This window comes from Catharus ustulatus, chromosome 2 (assembly GCF_009819885.2).
Source record: "Catharus ustulatus isolate bCatUst1 chromosome 2, bCatUst1.pri.v2, whole genome shotgun sequence".
Classification (NCBI taxonomy): Eukaryota; Metazoa; Chordata; class Aves; order Passeriformes; family Turdidae; genus Catharus; species Catharus ustulatus.
The window spans coordinates 52,037,370-52,060,436 of NC_046222.1; the positions used below are offsets into that span (position 1 = coordinate 52,037,370).

Consider the following 23,067-nt stretch of genomic DNA (forward strand, 5'->3'; position numbering starts at 1 on the left):
GACTGTCCCCTGTTTCACTGACTGGTTGTAGACGTGGTTCATGTAGTGTTTTTCAGGGACTGTATACTACAAAAGTATAAAACTACATCCTCTTTTCTTCATGTTCTTACACACACAAACTTTTCTACAAACACAGAAATGTTCCAGACCCACATCCACCATCTCTACTAACACATGGGACAAAGGAGTCTGACTCATATTTTCTCCTTCTTTCTTACTGACTTTAGCTTCTAGGGTAAAAGCTGGCAAATAATGGGAGGATCTGTTGAAGACTGGAGGTCCCTGGCCAGTATTAAGGAATGAGCTAAAGAACATCAACTGAGGGGTAGCAAAAGGGTAGTAAAAAAGATTGAGGGTAGCAAAAGAAAAATCACTAAGCTGTGCAAAGATGATTCCCAGCTGGTCATAAATGTTTGCAGAGGAGAGTTCTCAGAAAGCAAAAAAGGTAAAGACAGAACAGATTTTCCAAGCAGTGGTTTGAGCAGCCCGATACTATTAAAACACTGCCCCTTCTTGCTTCTTCCTCATAACTAAGTATATCCACAGAAATGGATAGTTGACTCAAGCAGGATATGAACTTAGGAAAAAAGGCTCACTGCCCTGAAGTGGCTTATCGTGATTAAACTTTAGTTCTGGTGCCATTGATACAAATATGACAATGTCTTTGGGCTGATGCCCCAAACACAAGCTACACTAGTGCTTCCACATTTTTGTACAGCATCAGGCTTGCTTCAAGCCAACTTGGAGCACATCAGAGGAGCCAGGGTCTGTCTGGGCCTGTTTCTGCAGGCAAACCATGGAGTGATTCTGCTGTGGTTGATGATGCTGAGAGAGCAGCCATGCAGAGCCAGTGATGCAACTCTTGTGCTTTGTGTGGCACTTGGTGGCACTTGAGCACACATCTGGTAAGTGCTGCAGTTTTAGACACGTTGTAAAGGTGAGAGCAAGGAGAGCTCTCAAGGTAGACTGCAGTTTGCATTCAGGGATGGACAACTCCAGCCCCACATTGTCCTGTGTACAGGCAAAACTAAATCTGCAAAGGCAAAGGAAAACTGGTACCTTTGTCAAGTCACCAAGCTGGGCGTTCATGTGAACAAAAAAATATGTAGAGTAGAAATGTCATCTAGCTGTTTTCCACATCATCAATAAGATGAGGTGAATCCTGATGTGGAAGTGCCCATTTCTCTCACTGCCATTCAAGAGAGTCCAGAAGAGGTGAGGTGATTCCTTCCTCCAACAACCTCAGTTCTCAGTGATCACTCTTAGGACAGCTCTCCTCAACTTGTAGAAGACTTTCAGGCCCAGAGTCTGAGGTGAGATGACTGTTAAAAAGTTTTGATCTTTGGACCATAAAGAAACATATTTCACTGTGGGATTTTTTTTTCTATTTTTTTTTTAAGATTTAAAATTCTTTGTGAGTTCTACAGACCTTTATTTCTTTTGCAGGGATGAGTCCCAAAGGCCATGTCTGTACATGTAAACTAAGTGATCTTCTCTCCTTTGTAGGACATCCCAAGCAAAGGCCAGCCACCCCAAAGAATGGATTCTCCCCCAAACCAGGAGAGGGGCGAGACACTGAAAAGCAGTTCATTCAGAAACTGAAGGAGAAGTGTGATGAGCAGTCCCGGCAATTAATCAATATCCAAGATGAGCTGAAAAGGGCCAGTTGTGGCTTCGATGTCTTTGCTATAACAACACAGTACTTTTTCAGGCAGGTACGTGCAATGGGTGCTTCTTACCATTGAAAAGATTCTTTGCCTTTACACCTGTCACTTGCCCAAATTTATTCCATAACTTATTCCATTTGTTCTTGGGACCAAAGCATGCCATTTCTTTACAATGATTATTAGGAGAAGGGAATTTAAATTTTATAGAATTATAGAAAGGAACACTGCAATGACAAAGGAAATCTGGCACCTCTGTTAAGTCACCAAGCTTGGGGACTGGGTGCCCAAAGAAATTGTGTGAAGTGTAGATGTCATGCAGTCTGACAAGGTGAATAATTTGATGGCATATATTTGAAAAAAATGGTTCAGGATCTTGGAAAAGGAAGAATTTTAAATGAAGTATTTGTCACAAGCAGGGGTTTTTAGGAGTAAAGGAGATGCAGAAATTCAGAAGACCCAGTCTCTGATTGCTAGAGCTGGAATGGAAAGTCTATCTGAGATACTTGTGAGCAACTAAAGCTGTTAGATGAAGGAAACTATTTGATTTGCCTCAGTAATTATCTACTCTTCCTGCTCACCATGAGTCGGACAGGGTGTCCCTGTTACAGAGCTGCCAGTTCCTGAAGATGCTAGGGTGACATTATCTCAGCATGTAGAAGATTACACACAGCAGGTATAGAGAACATAAAGAAAATGTTACTGGTAATTAGAGAACCTTATTTATTCACTCAAGTCAAAATGAATAAATTTTAAGGCAGTCAAAATAACCATGGAAGACTCAAAGGTATTGCTTGTATCAAAAGCTGTTTAATGATCTAGGAAATGTAGCTGGGATCTGAGGTCCAGGCTTGGTTCACACCATGCCCATGTATTTTATAACATCCCAGGTTAAGCTGGTGTCCTGGCTACTCTGTAAAACAGGCAATTACCAGCAGTAGGACCCAAGGTTTGGATAATATCCTTGATTGCCAGCTTGTCTACTTTTGGAAGAGACAAGAATAAATTTTCTGTGTTAAGCGAGAGAAAGAAAAGCAAGGAAACAAAACCTAAGTTCAGTCAGTCTTTAAAATTCTGAAATACTTTCTTTAGTTTTGGGGGATTTTATATTAGTGGGAAAGGTTACCTTTGAATAAATAACCATGGTTCACACTGTTCCCTAAGCAGGAGCTGAGCTCGCTGGGGAAGATTCACTGAACTGAAAAACCAGGGGGTTTTTAAAGTGTCCTGAATATTTTAAATACCTTTCCAGGAGATCTTGCCCCTCTATTTTTCTTTAGACTGACATTACTGTATTTCAGGACTTGTTGGGTATTTCTAAGCACTTTTGGGTGTCTTTGGGGTTTGGTTTTTTGTTTGCTTGGGTGTTTTTTTTTTAGTTTGGTGGTGGTTTTTTTGTTTGCTTGGGTTTTTTTGGGTTTGTTTTTTTTTTAACTGGCTGTGGAGTATCCTCGTTTAAATCACAGGGAAATAAAAATGGGCAGAGCATTGTCAGCTCAGCTTTGTCTGTGCATTGTCCACTGGGGAGAGATTTTTCATCACATGCCTCATTCACAATTTGTTGAAGGAACTCTGGAATCTTGGGCATATCTACTTCATCTCCTCTGGATATGTTTTAAGTGAGAACAGCTGCTGCAACTGAACTTTGAGATGGCTGTCCTGCTGTTGATGCATGTTGGTTGTGTCCTGAAAATGCCTCCTAAATTGAACAACTCAGGTGGCTTTATTTAATAGCATCCTCTCCAAGTCCTGGCCAAGCATAGCTGCACCTCATGTTCCCAGCTCCTCTGTATTTATCAGGCCAGCTGGGGATTGCAGTAACGCTCCTCTGAGTGCCTGGAGGTGAAAAATAATACACCTGTAGAATTTAAGTGCCTTCAGGTCTGGGCAGGGTTAGATGTAGATTTGTTTCAGATCCATGCAGATGTGGTACCTCCTTTAGGAGTGTGGTTGCTTTAGGCTCCATTTTTAGTGCATGCAGGCAGGTGAGCACTTCATGAAGACTATTTAAAGCACCAAAGTCCTGAATTTCTGCTTGAGTTACTTGCCTGTCTCGTCTGAGACTTCCAGGGAGCACTAAGGCTGCTGCACTCTTAAATTCAATGCTGAAGTTGAGAGCCTACATACGGTGGGACAATCTGGGACTACTCAAGCAGTTGTGTAAGTGGGCATTTGTCTTGCAACATAGACACAGGCTTACAAGTTTTGGAGTGCCATTTGAAAACACAGTCTGTGGACATTTTCTGAGGTGGCATTATTGTCTGAAAGTTTGAGTAAAATTGAGTTGGCTGGCTTTAAGTTAGGGCAGAATGGGAAAAAGTAAACCAACTTTTCACATTATAAAAATAAGAACAGGTGGGTGTTTCTGTTTCTGAGAACGCTGCAGGCAAAATGGTGGAAAACATTCATTCAAGAAAAAGGTGGAGCCTTATTCCAGAGAAATTTGGGGTTGATTTGTCCACTCCTGTTTAGCAGAGAACCCAATCCTCTTTTGGCACTAGGGAGCCTCTTTTGGGCTGATAGTCTTTTTTTGCGCTGACAGTCATTGGTGTCCAATGTCTTTCTCTCCTTACATTACAACAAAACAATGTTCAAAACATAGATTTTTCTCAGATTTGGACCTAAATTCACTTGTAAAATGTGCTCCTAGGCAATGAAGACAGGAGTGAGTCTTAATGACAGCCCAAAGACCAGTGTTTTGCATGCAAGCAGGAGTCTGCCCATGCCTATGGCTCTCTTGTCTTGCTCACACTGTTTCTGTTCTCTTTCCAAAGCTGGGGAAAGTACCAATGCAAGTGGTCCAACAGACATGTTTAGCTGTGTAGAAACAGAGTGTTGTATGTAATAGTGTTGGACCACACCAGCGGTTTCTTTGAGTGCTTTAAGATTGCATGACCATTTTCTTGTAATTATTTTGGATTTGTTGTCTGACTGTTTCAGACCAATGCTGAATGGTATCCTGGAATAATCTCTCTTCCTCAGCTGAAAATGCTCTTAATTGGCAAGAATCTTTTAATTGGCAGCTAGAAGTGTACATACAACATGTAGCAGAATTTAATACAGACCCATTAAATGCCTCTTAAACCAATTTTCTGTCCTTGGGAAAAGCCTAGGAATCAAAGCAGGTGATAACTGAGGCATTAGACATAAAAAATATTAAAGCAGTGGTTCTGACATAAGCATGAAAAGTAATGATTGCAGTGCCTGTGCAGAGCATGGCTTTTAATTATTATTTAGTTAGTAGATGTATTAGCTTAAGACTAATATATGCAAATTACTCTTTTTGACTTTTGGAACTGCTTTGAATTAATTCTGAAGAGGAGCAGATTAAGTTTGTCCTTAATGCTGTCAGATGTTCATCTTGCCAATACAGCCCTTGTGCTGTGCTGGTGTTCCAAAGTGAACAACTGACTGACAGGAGCTGGAGTGATACCAGAAAGGCTTTTTAGAGCAAATATTTCCATAGCCCTGATCAGGATCACTCCTGACCTGCTCTGGCTTGTTGACCCAGTGGTAGTGGCAGTCCTGGCCCAGTTTCAGCCCTGTTCAGTGCACTGGCCAGCAGTGATGTCTCTTGGAAGTGGTAACAGTGCCATCTAAAGGAGAGTAACCCAAAGTGACCAATCTGGGAGAGAAAATCTTTCTGGACATTAAAAGGGAGGAAAAAAACTCTACTTTCATGCCTCTAGTACACTCACAGAAGTGTTTGTGTTGAGGGCTGTTGTGGCCAAATTGCACCGAGGTGCTGGAAGCTGGGTAATGGTTCTCTGCGATCCAGCCTGCTCCAGCAGGCAGAAATGGGAGTCCTAGTTCTGCCTCTGGAATTTCAGAGGACTCCAGAGCTACAGCACATGTGAGGAGAAGGGATCCTTTCTGGGCTGCAGACCTCAAGGGTGGGAGCAGGTAAAGGGTAGTCAGTCCCATACTCTGCTTGGGTCTGGAGGGGTTTCCACACCTGCAGCATGGCCTCTGGTATGGTTTAATCATGGGGAAGAACTCCTCAGGACAGGTCACAGCACGAGTGCATCTGGACTATTGCAGTACTTGATGACATCCCAGAACTTTGTGTCTACCAGGACAGGGAAAGGCGTGTCACCAGGGACAAGAGTGCGTGTCTGCACATCTAATGGATATACAATACGTGTATTCCAGAGAAGTAAACACACATGGGAATATCCTGCAAAATCTAAGATGGGCAAGGAAAACCTTTTCCCTCATGGGCAAGGAAAACCTTTTCCCTCATTCAAATAACAAATAGGTGTGTGCTGGCATGTCTTTTTGAGAGGAATGTTCCTGTTCTGTGAACGGACAATTTGTAACATCCTTGGTCAGATGCTAATGACCACTGGTGCTAAAGGCAAAATTGGTCATGCTATTTATAAGTCACTTGGTACTCCCCACCACTGCCTCCAAAACATTACTTTGGGCTAACATTTCAAGGGATTATCTTAGGCTAAGCTGAAAATGGTCATTTTCACAACTCTCTTAGAGAATAAGTTCAAGAGAAATGTATCTATTGTTTTTGCCTAGTGCTGGCAGAGTGGTAAGAAGCCAGCACTCATCAGAAAGATTGGCCTTCTGGCTTTCAAGGGTAATGATTTCTCAGCATTGGCAAAATATGTTCGAATTTGGCCCAAGAATAGTCTTTAGAAAAGTGCCATTCCTCCCTCCTCACTATTACAGTTAGGCTACCTGTCCTGTATTGAACAAGTTCATTCTTTTCATTGCTCCTGATGAAGACCAGAGCAGTCAGAGCAGCTCAATATTTTCATTCTGTATCCTGAAAAAAAATACACTTTGGTCTCATCAAACACTGACAGTTTAGGATTATTAATCAAAAACATTTTATTGCAAGGAAAACAAAACACTTTGTTTACTTGGGAGGAGAAAAATAGAAGCTCTGTCATCATTTAGAGCTTTCTAAACTGCTTTTTAAGGAGAAATGCACAAGATGTACTATGTGTGGCTATTAGTTATGGTAAAACAGAGCAGTAAGAATCCAGAGGTGTACTCTTTTACTAGTAAGCAATGAAAGCTCTATAATGCAGATGCTATGGGACCTGTAGGCCACTCACACATGGTCAGTCTACCCAAGGAATGGACTGGAGTTTGTAAAATTAAGGAAATCACCTTCTGCTTATTTGCTGTGTATGCTAAAGTCAAACAGTGAGTAGGTAAGGTGCTATAGGAATAAAAGCCTTAAAGAAGCTGAGTATTTCTCCCCTCCTCATCTTTTGACTACCTGGATCTTACACTTCTTCCAGACAGCATGGCCAGCTCTGCTTCATGCCCTGCAAAACAGAAGGAAAAAGTGTAGGGAACCTCTTGGCTTCTCCCTGTGTCCTCAGTGACCTTCTTAGAGACACTGCTGTGACAAAATTGACAATTTTAGTTTTGAAAGGTGGAAGAATATCCTTCCCTGGGAAGCATTGGTTTGGTTATATGGCCTTGTTTCGATTTAAAACAAAACAAAACAAAACAAAACAAAAAAAACCAAAAAAACCCCAAAAAACCAAATTAGAATATGTTTGTATCCTTGTCTGGAGAAGAATTTTGTTAGTTACACATAAATATTTTAAATTTTGAGATAAAAAAGAAATAGCCCTAGGCATTTCAATGCTCCTCTTGAAGAGGTTTTAAATGGCCATTAAAAATTAAAGACCTCTTTATTAACAGGTTGTCCTTGAAGAGAAATATATTTAGGATGTGTGCCAAGCATCAGGTAAAAGTGGATTTATTTTCTCCTTTTGTTTGTATTATCGATCTCTGTGCAAGCAACTAACTTTGGCAGCCTTGGTTTTGTACTGCATTCAAAGGAAAAAAACACAGAAGAGTAGAAAGTGGTTCTTGTGAAGTTGGCAACCTCCAAGCTGGATACACATCTGGGCTTGAGGGATTTGGCAACACATTGGAAGTGGTGTGAAAAGCAGTGATGAGTAATAGGGTCCTGTGCTAGTGTGGCCTCTCATCATGCAGAGGACAGGGAAACCCAAATCACAGTGTTTTCATGCTGTTCTTTAAGTTCAGCAAAGATAGAAATGTGTATCTCTTTTAAATTTGAAGCATTTTGAATTCCTCTCTTACAGCAGAGAGGCAATATCCTCAAATCAACCATTGTTTGGTTTTTTGTGTTTTGGTTTTTGGAGGTTTTGTCCTTTGATTGATCAATTGATTATTCTCCAGAGACATTCTACCAAGAGTTCTAGTAAGAATGTAACAGAACAAAGGCTTTACAATTAATTCAGTGTAGATCAATAGGTGTAAGGTTCATATATGAAAATATTAATCATAGCAGAAACTGAAGAATTTTTCTGTTTCCATGCAAGAACAGAAATATTTGACAAATGGAAATGTATAGATACCTTTCAGGAAGTGAATAAGGAAACCATAACTCTCATTAGCAGTGGGGTGAACAAAACCTGGCCTGTCCAGGTCAGAGGGAACTCATCCTCTCATTGGGAGTCAATAAACAGAGCCTCCCTTCAAAAGCAAACTTTTCAGCACATCTCTTGTTTTATACACATATTTTTGTGCATAAAATACTTACAACAAGACCAAATGTCACTCTTTAAAGCTGCTGTTAAGGGGGAGGCCATGCCTCAGCTCACAGATAAACTTCAGAAGTCACTTCAAGATGAAATTTTTGAACAGAAGTCTAAGGAAGGTTGGAATCAGCCTGGAGAGAGGTCAAGTACTGAGTTCCCCCCTCAGAAGAAGCAGTGACCACTGAATAACTTGACACATATTTACATGCTGGTAGTTACTTTTCAGTAACCTGTCCCTCTGGCAATTCCAGGTCCTTCTCTCCTGTGTGGCCAACCTCAGGCATCACCTAATTACTCATTCTGTGGCTGAAGCCCCACCTGGAGAGGCCCATTGCAGCATCCCAGGAGCTCTCACCCATGGCCTTACCTACCTTTTCTGTGCTCGGATTTTCACACCTCTGGCAGCAATACTTTTGTTTGGTGATTTTACATCCCCCTGAGGTCAAAGTGGCATGGCTCCATTAATATAGATGTTGTAACCCTATACCCTGATGCCTTAAGAATGGAATGTCCCTCTGACCCTATGACCCCTGTAAAATCTATGGACTGATCAGCTGAAATTCTATTGGAAAGAAGCCAAGAACCTTCCCCCTCCCCTTTCCTGACCCATAGAAAAACCCCGAGCCCCTTTGTTTCGTGTTCTTTGTTCCCTGCCTTCCCCCATGGAGCCACTCGAGAAATAAATTGAACATATCCAGGGAAGACCCTCTAATATCTCATCTGTTCTACATGATAGCACCCCAGAATAGCTCTGCAGAGTATTCAGGGAGCGGGGCAGGCCTCAGGGTGTTGTATCATATAGACATGTCCAATAATGACCTATATAGGCATTATAATAATATTGGCTTCAATGATCAGTGCACTGGAACTTCAGCTTTTTCAAGTGATCTTAGTGCTTCTACAGTCTAAAAAGAGGAACAATTTATTATCTATAACAAAGGTCTGGCAATGCTAAATGTCCATCAAACCAACTATGTGCCAGCTTTTTAATTGCAGAAATATTAGGGTTTTAGATATCATAAAACATAAAGGCTACCCTCACTTAAAAAATCAATTTTTATCTTCTTATTTACCAGTGGACTACAATCTCTTTAAGTTAACATTCGCTTGTGTTTAATCAAATTACACAGAACAAAGAACAAAAAGATGATGGGATTGAACTGGGTTTGTTGAAAACAGAAAGCACTTGGCTGACTTAATATATTCCTCTTTTTTAATATTTGAACTCTGTATAGCATTCTTAATAGAAATTAAGACATTACAGTTTTTGTCATTCCACAATTATGCCAACGAGTGCTAGACATTTTGAGGATGACTTTAAAAAATGATGACATCCTAGTCCTGGAGCATTTAGCATCTAAATAGGCAAAAGCCTCATGAAAACTGGTGTGTCAAAGTGACTGAGTCTGGAGATTACCATATATTTAGTTTTTAGGGGATTTATATGGGAAGATAGGCACGTGTTTGTGTGCGATGGATACACACACCTGCATGCACGTAAGCTGTGTGTTCTGCTTTCAGGTATCCTCTGGGAAGCGGATCTGTGTTTCCAGTGATTCTACAGGGGACAGGGCTAGAGCACCAGAGGGCCTGGGATCACCAGCAGGGTGATAGGCACCACTGGATGAGGATTGGACAGTGAGATGTCCTGCCAAGTGCAATAGTGAGGGCAGCCAAGAAGTCAAAGCAAGCCCACACACACCAGGAGGTGCAGAGGCAGCAATGGTTGTGTGCATGCAGCTCTGTGAGCTGTGGGAGAGAGCCCAGCAAGTAGTTTCCCTTTTGCAGACAGGGATACTCCCACTGTTCATGTTTATTTACACCAAATGGGTGTGATGAGTATTTTATATCCCACACAGGTTTGTCCCATCTGCCCTTGTTGGTGTTTCCCATGGTGCAGCACATGGCTGCAGAAATGAGCAGCAGGATGTGTCCTCAGCAGCACTGCTGGGCTAATGGCTGCTTCTCAGGCAGACAGGCTCCACAACTATTCTTATTACCACACTCTGGTTTTATCTGTGGGGGGAAATAAGCTGTATTTTTTTCTTGTTCTGTTTCATTGGGGTTTTTAAATTGCTTAGTACACCACAGTCAATGAAGAGACCTAGAGGGATGCTTCTCCTCAGGGTATGTATTGAGTAGGTGCACATGGATTGAACAAGAAGTCCTGGCACCTGTGGTGTGCTGGCTGGGGAGTACTGAGGTTCACCACCATTTACCCAAGAGGTGCCTCAACTTGGACCTTATTTGGGGCTGGAGATGCCTTTACACACCTGAGCTTTGGTACCCCAGGCACTTGGCTGCATGCTGCAGGGGGATCCTTTTGGTCTCATGACTCTTCAGTTCTGGCAGGGTCTTGGCTTCCCCCAGAGTAGAGAAAGCTATTTTCCCCCTTCATCTGGAAGACTGCATCATCTGGCACATGGGACATTCTTCCTGTGCCTGGAATAGGCACCCTGCTTAGGCTGAACCTTAGCCTGGGGGATTGGTCTGACCACAGCAGCTGAAGTTGGCTGTATTTCTGGAAATGGTTTCTGAAACTTCTTGGAAAAACTTGTGTAATGCTGAGCTGCCTGCTTTGAGCTACCTCACACTTAGCAGCCAGGCAGGACGTGAGCATCAAGGCAGGTTTCTGATGGGCAAAGCTCCCCAGCTCTCTGGAGAGGCAATGACAACCCACAGATAACACAGATATCTATTTCAACAGATAGGGAAAGATATGCTTGATAAGTACTGCAGAGTTATTCTGCCCTGGAAAGTAAAAGGAAAATGTTTAGGAGGGACTGGATGTCATCCAGATTTCTCTGCATTTGCAGTGAGATCCATGTCGCAAAAGAAAAAGTTTTTGGGATTTCTTTCTGCTCTGACTGTAAAGAGCAGAGATCACCTCCTGATTTGGTACAAGTTTTGCCTTCACCTCTTGCTAACTGCTATTCTTAAAAACAAATACTTACAAAGAAGCATAACACACTCAAAGCAATGGCCAAATACATGAAAAAAAAAATTTAGAAATAAACAAGGAACAGTGGGTATGTACCATGTGTTTATGTAGGTACCATTCATATGACTATAATGCTTGAACTTCTTTCCCATAGTCTTGGAATATCTTCTGTTTCATGTAAAACTTAATTTCACCAATCTTTAGGTAAAATGAAATACTAGAAGTTACTGAGTGTTAGATGCACTTTAAAAAAAAAAAAAAAAAAGTTCTGTATTCTTTCCCCGGCCCCAAAGGCATTTTTTAATGTCATTTGTAGAAAAGACTTCAGATTATTTACTGTGTTCCCTCACTGCTGCATACTCCTAAGCTAGAGTGCTCACTGCTGTAACTTGCTGTCTCTCCAAAATTACTGTCGCAGTCCCAGGGGGTGACAGTGCAAATATCACGAGTCCTCTTATGTGGATCCATCAGCAGACGCCTTCGGAGCTGACGCACAAGAGGGACTTCCCAGCAATGTAGTGGAACTTTCCCTGTTGATCAAAATTCCTGGCAGATGTGAGGTTGTTCCAGTGCAAAGCAAGGCCTGAAAATACAGACAGACCATGACAACAATTTCACTTTCTGTGTTTCAAGACTGTATGCCACATCCGCAAAAAGCTCTTGTACAGACATGCTGACAGAAATGCAGCAATTCCTTTGTAAGTGCAGTTCTGATGTGATCTTCAGTTTTTCACGTACAATTTCATATCCCCTTTGCAGTCCATGTGGTTACAGATTTTAGCAGCTGGAGAGCCACATATTTGATAAGTGGACTTCAGGCTGCCTGCACTTTAGAGCGTATAAAACCAACACGTTCACATTCCCACTGCACTGGGTTTGAGTGATGGATGCAGCAAAGCCAGGCTGAAACCAGCTCTGCATGGAACTGTGGTCTGGCCATCAGCTGGAAGGGAATAACCCCAGGAGTAATTAGAGTTTCTGATGTCAGCAAAAAGCAATGTGAGCTCCTACTGTGAACATGCGTTATGAAAAGCTGTCAAGATCTTTGGGTGAGTAAGCAGAGATGCAGCCAGTAGAAGTGAGGCAATGACAGCACCTGCACGTTCAGCACTGGGGAGACTGAAACTGAATATGTGACATTTAGCACTGGTGCTCACACCTCTTCAGAAGACAATGAAAAAATGGGGAGGAAAAAGGGAAGAGTAAAAAGTAACTCTGAGATCTGGAAAAATCCCTTTTTTGTGAGAGAACTCTTGATTTCTTTGTGGAAAAGGGCAGGGGTGCAGAGCAGAAGAATTCTCATAAGGAGGTACTGGTGTGTACCAGAAAGCACTTTTCCCAATCAGGGGAAAGTTTAGCAGAAAATGCTGCTAAACTTTAGCAGAAGTTTTGCAGCCTCAATACATGAAGGAGGCACAGACTTTTAGGACTACAGATGATTCAGTTATTAGAAGAAACCACTGTGAGAAGAGAAAACTGATCTGCGCTTTCATATCAGCACCTTCAATGGATGCTTTTACAGAGGGTATGTTTTCATCAAATCTAATTATACAACAGCAACTGTGTAAAGTATCATGTCCTGTAATAAAAAAAAGTCATACTATTTGATTGAACTTTTGTTCTTTGCCCTGAAAGTCTACTAAGATCTGTAGGTAGCAAGAATATCTGGACATTTAATATTTGGTAGTGCAATACGTTAGAGGGGAGATGCCTATTTTAAGGTTGGAAGCCTTTTTTAGATAGATGTTAGGATGAGTTTTCCATGCGGAACAGCTTTTCATCACACTCTCTAAAGCAGGGTTACTTTCACCTTCTTCTAAATTTTCTGGCAATAATCATGGCTTGGTGCAGGATCTAGATGAGACAGACCATGACTCAAACATATGTATAAATGGTAATTGTTGTGTTCCAAGGACATCTTTGCTATCCTTTCAAGTGGAAATCCTCCTGAAATTCTCTGGCCTTGTTCTCACCCCTGAGATTTAATTCACTTGCAGCTTCCTACAATCACTTCTCGCACATCATAACTTCAGAAGGTGGTAGTGTGATTATTATAATGATTTGAGAACTGTTTATTGTGGTTCTTTCTTAAAACCAGCTCCAACTACAGAGGAGTTAGTATAAATGATGCATTTCTAAAATGAGTTCTAAAAATCATCTAAGTTTTCATTGTGTAAAAACCTCCCAAGTCCACAGCTGATAGTTTGAATTTTCGTTAGTACTGTTCCTCTCAGCAGAGCACTGAGAATCTTTCCAATAGGAGAAACTTGGTCCACGTAAAGCTGCTGGAATTTTTTGCCACTGACATTGCTGTCATAGAATGTCAGCACTTGTGCCTTGCTCTGTTTGGCCTCAAAGTACAGCAGCTTGAAGTTGTCATTGGCTTTGGCCCAGAGTAACTCAGGAGTGGAGGAGAGATTACCTGTTAGCTGGGAGAAGGGAACATTTCTCTGCAAAGCTGATTTAAGAAAATGACCATCTGCTTGCAGCTACTCAGAGGTTTGGAATTTAGATATAGCCTCGCAGGGGATGTATTCCTGGGTAGAGGGCAGGTGAGGAGTTCAGTGAAAACATGCATTTTTCCTTGTGATCTTGGTGCATAAATGATACTTCATATGAGGAAATATGAATTCCCTGACAGCGAGAGCTAGTTCATTTGGAATGCTTACTTTGTACTGTTCCAAACATCAAGAACTAAAAAACATATTAATAAAGCATTGTTCTCTCATGAATTTTAATCCATGGCCTTGCAAACTACTGACACTAAAATAAATGTAAGGCTACACCAGCAGGAATAACAAAACTCTGAAGGAATTCTGTTTAGATCCTCACATTCTTTTTATATGAGAACTGAATTTAAAAAGGAGTCATCTGGCTGGGCTCTCTCACTTGAGAAACAGAGGGCATGTAGTCCGTGTTAATTTGTTAAATTCTAGAGTAAACATTCTATTCATCCAAATATACAATAGCATAATTGTATAGTTGAAAAACTATATTAAAAAACGTTTGCTTCCATATAAGTTGCCTGAGGACCATTAAAACCTCATGGTACTGAGTAATGCACAAAATGTGAAACCTCACTGTAAATCCAAGGGAAATTGCCATTCTGGGGCCATCTGGCATGACTTTCAGCTCTAGCTGAGTCATCTCACTGAAACTCATTATGACTGCTCATGGCTTCAGAAATCCCCAAATCACTGTATTACATTTTCTGAATTATTTTTTAAAGTTAGGCAAGAACAAAAATAACAACCCCAACCTGGAAAATAATGAATCACATGTACTCTTCAGCAATGTGGAGAACTGTGCTGCTGATGAGAGAGCTGTGTCAGAGAGAACTTGTAATGCACCTCCAACAAGGAAAGTGAAGTGTAATAGTGAATGCATTTGCTTTTCTTATTTCCTTGGGCCACTCTAATTTTCAGTCTGACAAGATTGGGGTTCAGGGGGCTTGAGGCAGGATTCTCCTCCTGGCTAACAGCAGAGTGTAGATTCCATTCCTTGCCCTGGAGAAGTTGGTCCCGTGCTAACAAAGTTGACTCTCCCCAAATTCACCACTTTATCCCTGCTTTAGTTTTAACTCCCATCTGATTCAGTGCCCAAACACTTGTGGGACTATAAGGAAGGAAGCTGGGACAAAACAAGTGACCAGGAGAGGGGAAGATGAAAACACTTCCTTTGACAGCAGCACTCATTTTCATTGGTTTCACGCACTCATAGAAATGTGACTGGCAATTTCAAAAAGTGAAAATGGAAACAGAATTTAGGACTAGTTGAGACTATTTTCAAATTATGCTGCTTGCAGAATTGAAGAATTAACAATACTGACAATAAATCAATTTCAGTCTTTGAGGACAATGTTTGGCTTATTGAAAAATAGATTCAGTTTCCACATTTGTCTGCAACTCTGTCAGTATACTCAGCTTCCCTCTTGTAGATAGCAAAATTCTGACAAAGTGCACCTTCATGTTCTGTCACACGAACTGTAACTGTGTTTGAAGAGAGTACATGCAGAGAATCCCATAAAGCGTGCTGGATGTCCCTTCTCCTTGCCTTGCTCTCCCACCTTTGGCGTGCCACTCAATCATTTTCTGAGCCTCCTGTTCAAAATGCATTACTGGAATAGCATTGCCCTGTTCTGCCTCTGCAGTGCCTTGGACAAAGTGCTGCCCCCAGTGAATGCTGCCAGGCAGACTTCTCCTCATGCCATCCTTTGAAGGTGCTTAATGTCGATATCACGGTCGCCTCCCGCTGCTGAGTGCAGAGAATGCCAGAGAATGCAGCAGCTGCCGATAGCCTGGCTTATCCATCACTCTGCAGAGCTGAGACACTGCAGACATTGCAGTGTCTCAGTTCTGCACCAGGTCCTGTGCACCTCACTCTCACATCTCTCCTCATTCCTGCAGTCTCCTGTTCCTTGTCTCCCCTCACCGCTGCATATCCCTTTGTCCTCTGAAATGCCACCTGCAGAACAATTTTTCCTTTCTCCTTACTTTCATCTCTCTTTTTTGAATATTTTGTTCCTTTACCAGGTGAAGAAGTTTTTGAACTTTCAGTATCCCCCACCTCGGCCTTCTCTCCCCATTATCTCACTGTGTATCCCCATGGTGCTGTCTTCAGCCTCCTTGGTCCTCACCACTAACCACTGTCTCCTTCAGCTTTCTCCTTGTTTCTTTTGCTTATTTCCACAAGCACTGAATACTGCTCTACCCGCGTATTCTTAGAGCTGGCAGTCCTCTTGTAAACAAATTTGCATCCCTTCATGTTTCCTGTACCGTCTTTTGCTGCTCATGCCCTCAGAGTGTTTTCTATTCAAATGAAATTAAATATTTGTTTGACATACTTCGCATGCTATGCCCCTCAGCAAGCCTTTCCAGCATTTCATAAAGGATGAATAATACACAGTTCCCTTCAGGATTCTCCTGCTCTGTGACATGCATACCACTGCATTAATACCTTTACCTCCAGAGCTTTCCCAAGACTTTGGTTCTGTTTTTCCTTCTCTATGGATCTCCATCTTCACACTTTGCCCTGTGAAAATCCAGGGAAAGCACTGTATCTCTCAGGAAGGTTAGCCAGCCTCTATAAAATAGGGGAACATCAGATCCTAATAGTTAGGAATACAAATCTTATTTATGTTACAATATATATATAGAACCTTGATGTTTTATTGTTTATTTTCTACAGAGCAGAGTGTATGATTCATAAATACCATTATGGAGCTAAATAGAATAATGTTCCCCATTTGGGCACCATTGTAAATTATAAAATATGGCTAATTTATCCCTACCTCTCCCAAATTAGTTCAGATAGATGTAAAATATTGAAATTGTTTTGACAATAAATAGGAATTGTATTATGTACATTGTGGAGGAAAGCATTGATTCTGTCACTGTAGAGAAAAATTGTTGCCCATGGTGCCTCTTTACCATTAGAGTAGGTTGTTTATACACTATGCCACTCCTCTGGGACACTTAGGAGCATGTAGGTGTCCTCCTTAGCCTTTAATTACCTAGAAGCCTTACCCTGTCAGGTGCTAACTCCATTGCTTTCCACTGAAGTCAATAAATATTGTAAAACATACCCCATTAAGTCACTTGTTTTGTGCAATTACTTTTATGTTTTAAAATCTAATTTTATCAGACTTCTTTCTTCTTGTATTTGTTGCTGATCCTATACATAAAGAACACCTTTATCTGTGTATTTTCTTTTTCCAATAATGAAACAAAGCCACAGCTTTTGTTAAGAATTTTTTTTTTTAACTTTCAGTGGAGATTTTCCCAGCCCATGTTGATCTCTGTCTTATCCATGGATTTCTTCATTCTGCCTTGAAGGGAAATGTGAGCCAGATCTGTTGGGACAGAGCTCCATGCAAAGCAGTTTGGCAGAGGCACATTCACATTCTGGGTGTGGACCATCAGCAAAATCCGTAGCAATATGTTGGTGACAATGCACAGACAAGCAGTATTGCATGGATAGGAAAGGTTAGCAAAGTTCATTCCAGGTCATCAAATCCGGACCCTCCCTGTTGCCAAATCCTATAGCTTCTTCCCTAAAATTGTCAGTTTTCATCTTGAAAGTCAGTATATTCTCCTCTGTTTCTACCAGAGGACTGTTTCAGAATCTCTTGTAACTTAGGTATGCCCAAACTCACACCTTTTTATCCTCATGTAAAGACATTTTTGACCTTGAAGTAGTTTTGCCTCTCTTAGTGTTCTCCCTATATTTATAGAAAGCTGTAATTTTCCAACTTTACTGTTGTTTTCTTAGAAGAAGCAGATGTGTATTTACATGGCACTCCTTCAATGGTGTGGGCTAAATATTCTCTGCCTCAGAACTGCTATCCCCCAAACATGGGGGACAAGACCTGTGTGAGGTTTCAGGTGAGATCTCTCTGTGGCTTTTCTTAAAGATTTAAACTTCCCTCTTACTGTTTCCTAGAGCCTAAGGTTGTATTTGCTTTATTCAGACCTGTGCAGTAGGCATCATTCTTATTCATCCCCTGACTAGATAAGCAGCACAGGTTTTTGCTGTTATTTCCAACTGATGAGTTTCCATCTTCTACTTGAATTCCCTGTTATTTGTCCCTGTAACTGGGACCTTGGACTGCTCAGTATTCTATATTTCTTATCATGACCACTCGTATAGCCCTAAATAGCATCCAGTTTGACAAGCAAGGTGTTTTAACTCTCCCCTTGATGGACAGTGCATCCCAGCATCTCATTAGCACTCACCAATATTTGACCAGGGTTAAAAGTGAATGACGTAACTTACCCCCAGGATTATCTTTGAACAGCTCTATTCATTATCCACTCAGCCCAATAACTCCATTTACTGCAACTGCTTGTCCTCTTCTCCCAAAGGCCTCCTCCCTGCCTAACACTTCTTCAGCAACTCCAAATCTTTCCTGGCCGGATGATCAATGTTGTGGTTGGCACCACGTGGTCTCTTGGTCCCCAATAGGTGGGAGTTATATATTGCCTTTATCTAAAAATATCAATTCTCTCAGTGTACAGAGGCAGCAGACTGCACTGGTGTGGATCTATCTGCCCTTGGTGCTCTGTTGTGCTTAACAAGGTGTTTTTGAAATATTATTCCTCTCAGTATTTGATCCAAGTGCCACATGCCACTGAAATCAGGCAGATGACTCTATCATTTTAAAATTAAGAATCAGTAATTTGAAAACTTTGTTTTGAACCTGCTGTTTAAAGTGTCAGTTTTCATAGAATTTGGGCGTAGGGGCCATCCTCTCCTCTGATGTGCCTGCTTTGCTGAGTGTTTTGCTCCTGTCTCAGTTATGTTCATTTCCCTTTCTGTATCCTTAATTCATGAGGCATTGTTGCCTTCAGGTGTGTGCTGAAGTCCTCCACATAGGAACTTACCTGTCAGCATGCTACCGCCACAGAGACCCCTCCTAAATTCTTTCTTCATCCTTCTCATTTGTGCATTTGACTGAGGAACTGCTCTTTTAAATAGTTTCTATTTTCCATTTGCTTTCTTAACTTGGGTCATTTTTCACCTTCATGCTACACACCTTGACCTGAAAGACAAGGTTTAATTCAAACTCAGTTTGGTCTCACTTTCTCCAAAAGGATCAAAGCTGACCAAAGGGTCCAGCAACTCTCCCAAGCACATCCTTATTCCTTATCAATCTTGAATCAGCCTCTGGGACCTCCATTCACCCTTGCCAGAAGGACAACAGATGACTTCTGCTTAATTTAAGTTTCACTTTAATATTTTCTCTTCCACTTTAGTGCTTAAGTAGTACTAAAGTCATGCATAGACCTTGCTAGCTAATCTTTACCTTAGATTTATAATCACATGCAAACAGCAAATCCCCCATTCTCAGCAAAGCAGTTTGAGAAGATGAGTACTTCATTTTAAAAGCATAACAAAAGAAATAATGACCAGGTTTTATTTTCCCTGCCTGACAGTCAGACTGGATCTAAACACTGTAGTTCTAGTAGCCAGCTCAGAGAAATGGTCATGGTAATTTGTCTACAAGTGGTTATGTAGGTTTTTTTCTATGACAGTTAGAAATTTTCCAGTCAGGATTTGGGCGGTAAAAGATCCAAATTACAAACTTCAGGTTGTGTGACAAAAAAAGAAGCTCTTATAGTGAGGATGAAATGATTTCACTATACAAGGAAGTCTTTTTTACCTCTACTCTGTAGCTGTTCAGTAGCCAACCAAATTAATTTTCAGATGCTGTAAAGAAAGTTAGGTCTTGAATGCAATGTTAAAATAACATATATTTGGAGTGCAATTTTAAATTTGGTTTGGTGTTTGGATTTAGTGTTTTGTTTGTTAGGTGGGGTTTCTATGTTGTTGATTTTGTTTGTTCATTTTGACTTTCTTGACTGTGATATTCTAAAACTTTAGTTGAAGTCCTGGCAGGGCTGAGGAAGAGTAAGAGAGAGAATAAGATGTTGACACAAACCAAAGTTACCTGAGAATTTAAATGCAATTTAACACAGTTTTGTTGGACATTCTTGTTGGTTCCTACTATTTTTTAAATGGCTTTGTGCATCACCAGTCACAGCTGAACACACATTTAAACAAGTATACCTGTTCAGAGAAGCACAGACCTGAGCATCTTTCCCACCAGAAGGCAGAGCTGTTCAGCAATAAGGGCAGTGCCATTTTTCTGTACGTTTGGTAGTGATTTGACTTTCAGGAAAATAGTGGTTTTCAGGTTTAAACAGTGGATGCAGATCAAATACCAACTTGGGTGTGAGTCATTGAACTCTTCTGCCTTTTCCCAGCATTGTCTTTAACGTAAATTGTTAGAAGAAAATGTCGTGCCAAAGGCAGCAGCCCAGGAGAAATGAGGCTCCTGCAGCTCCATGTCCTGGGTCCAGTCAAGAAAATGTGTTCCCACTGGGAAAACTGATACAGACTGGACATACACAGCACACCCGTGTGTATATGCAGGTTAGGGTTAGGTGATAGATGCAAATACATGTATACATGGCCCAAAAATCACGCCAGAGCTTGAGAATCACAAAAGTCTCTGGGTGCGTTGCCGAGATCTGTTTTTGCCATTACAAGGAGTCACCGAGGTCCAGGGGGTGTTGATCATCCTCACGACTGAAATAAACGATTTCAGGGAAAGTCCTTTCAGGGACCTTAGAGCGTCTCGGGAGGCTGGGGGACACGCGGGAGCGGGAGGACATCCCCCGGGACCCGCGGACGAGCTGGCGGGCGGTGCGGCAGTGCGGAGCGAGCCCCGGCAGTGCAGAGTGAGAGCCCCGGCAGTGCGGAGAGAGAGCCCCGGCAGTGCGGAGCGAGTCCGGGCAGCGCGGAGAGAGAGCCCCGGCAGTGCGGAGCGAGCCCCGGCAGTGCGGAGTGAGCCCGGGCAGTGCGGAGAGAGAGCCCCGGCAGTGCGGAGCGAGAGCCCCGGGCAGTGCGGAGCGAGCCCGGGCAGTGCGGAGCGAGCCCCGGGGACGCGCAGGACGGCGGGGCAGAGCCCGGAGCGGATTTGGGAGCGCTGCGGGACAGCAACGGGACACGCTCCTCTTGAAGGCACATCCGAGCGGGTGCGCAGGACGGGCACTGCGGTGATCGGTGGCTGCGGATGCGGCACGGAGAAGAGAACCCAGCGGCACCATCCGGCTGGGAGCCAGGCTCAGTCTCGGCTTTCAGCGCCTTTGGGGCTGTCGCTGCGAAGTTTCCAGCCCCGTCCCGGCAGCCGCCCGCCCCGGCACTTCCCTGCGATGGCGCTGCTGGACGTGCCCTGCCGCGGGCAAGCCTTTGCCAGCCGGGGAAACCTTTTTCGGGAGAGGCCGGACCCAGCGGGCGAGCAGCGGTGCGGCGGCAGGGCGGGGAGCGGGCAGCGCTCGCCGGGGGCGAACCCGCCGGGCTCCGCAGCCGCCCGCCCCGCGGCACCGACCCTTCCCCGCTCCCTTCCCCGCTCCCTTTCCCGCATCCCCCGGCGCCCCGGCAGGCACCAGGCTGACGAGTCCCCTTGGCCGGTGTCGGTGCGCGACATCGCTGTGTGACAGTGTCCCCGCCCGGGGCTCATCCTGCGGCTCCGGGCCAGGCTGGCGGCAGTCCGGCGGGTGGCTGTCCTGCCAGCATGGGCAAATGCTGCTCCACCTGTTTGCCCCCCTCTCTGTGCGAGGACGAGACGGTACTTTTGCCTCTTTTTTTTTTGTATCCTTTAGGGAAAGGGAAGGACGGTAGCCGCGCTAGAGCCTGTGCTGCTGCTTCTCGCTGGGGTCGGTGGCGGATGTGCTTCCCGGGTGGCGGAGCGGGGAGCGATGCTCGGCTTGTTTGCAGTGTGCTGGTCTCCCCTTCACCAGGGACAGGTCTAAGTGTGGCTTTCTTATGCACTGCAGTGCCTTACATAAGTTTATCCTGCAGTCTAAGTGGAAGGGTTGGATGCTCGTGAAACAAGGAGGGACTGCTGGCATCTTGTGCAGCAACAGTCGGTTTGATGTTTTGCTCTGCTTGTCTTACATTTTTAATAGCCATGTGGAGTACAAGTTATAAAGGAAACTTGCACACAGACTTTTAAACTTTGAAGAGAGATTATCAACCTCTAGCTGTCCTAAAGTTTTGCATCTCCAACAAAGGAATGATCCTTCAGTCTAGGAAAAGTGAAACAAGACAAAACTATCTGTTTTCTTATGTTTGTGTGAACCTAAATCAAACATATTCCTAGGCACCAAAATGGGTCATGTAAGAAACGTCAGTTCAGAAGTAATTACACAGGCAGCAGGAAAATAACATGTGCAAGAAAAGTTGTGGGACACTTTGAACACATAGCTTTTCCCATTGTTCTTCTGGAAATTTGCTTGGGTTTTATGTACAAAAGAGTGAGAGAATGAATATATCCATTTAATTTGCGTAATAGAGAATATCTTGGCAGAAACACATGTTTGTGCAGTGTATTCTGTTAGAGTTTGCCTTTATGATATATTCATATAATTCTGTTAAATGAAAACACTGATAGTGTCTCTCATTTACCTAATAGTAGTTCAAATATAGTTTGAGATATGCTACTAACCAGGTTAAGGAAAAATGTGTGGGTTAATATAAAACTTGGCAAAGTGCAGTCACGGTGGAATATCTAAGAGTTTGTAAACTTTAATCTAAAGGGTGTTATGAGGAAGGATTAACTGACAACCAGCATGATTGAACAGCAATGTTAAAACACCTCTTTTTAAAGGAAGACTAGGTAATTTTGTATATCAGCTGCAGTGGGATTTGGTTATTGCTTCTACAAGTATCATCTGAAATATTTATTGGTACAAGAGAATTCCCAATGTATATGATTCTTTTTCCAATTACAATATAATACCTTGCCACAGAGAAGTCTGAATACAGCACAACAGTGACTAAGCACCATTTGCAGGTCAGGGTTTGTTTTTTTTTTAGTATTTTGAAAGCTCTGCATAGAATACAGCTGTTCTGGAGGAGCAGTTTTAATAACAAGTGCCACAGAGCATCAGTGTGCAGCGATTTTTAGGAGACAATGTGAAGAGCTGAGAAGTGTTTGTACAGTGGAATCACTGTACATATATTTGGATCTTAGAATATAAGCAAACAAGTTGGCAGGGTGGAGAGTCATGTGAATTGGGGAAGGTAACTCCAGCCTCCCATGTTTGCTTCTTAGCTGCTGCTGACTTCCTGTGTGGGTCTGAGCAATTTTCTGACATTCCTTGCCTGATCTGACCCATTTCCATTTCTATGATGGACCTACTATTACTTACCTATTGTTTAAAAGTACCTGGGGGTTTACTTAATTAGTATTTCTAATTCATTAGTACTTCTCAGGTAGGCTGTAGCTCTCAGAGGAGAGAGACTCTAAGACAAACCCCAAATCTGCCTCCCCATTTCTCAATTATTCCTGGTCCAAGGTGAAATCTTCACTTCTTTCCCTGATGATGTATTCTTGAGGATCTCTACCCAT

General features: G+C 42.6%; 1 protein-coding gene across 9 annotated transcripts in view; it reads left to right on the forward strand.

Moving 5' to 3' along the window:
- The window catches only part of MTUS2 (microtubule associated scaffold protein 2), a 271,182-nt gene that overhangs the window by 218,473 nt on the left and 29,642 nt on the right, over window positions 1-23,067 (forward strand). For 8 of the 9 annotated variants that reach the window (XM_033087045.1, XM_033087047.1, XM_033087051.1 and 5 more), the window contains one exon: window positions 1,507-1,715. In XM_033087045.1, coding sequence (XP_032942936.1) covers window positions 1,507-1,715 — 209 coding nt within the window. Of the gene's footprint in view, window positions 1-1,506; window positions 1,716-21,056; window positions 21,283-23,067 lie in introns of those variants that run through there. The other variant, XM_033087054.1, reaches the window with a different exon arrangement.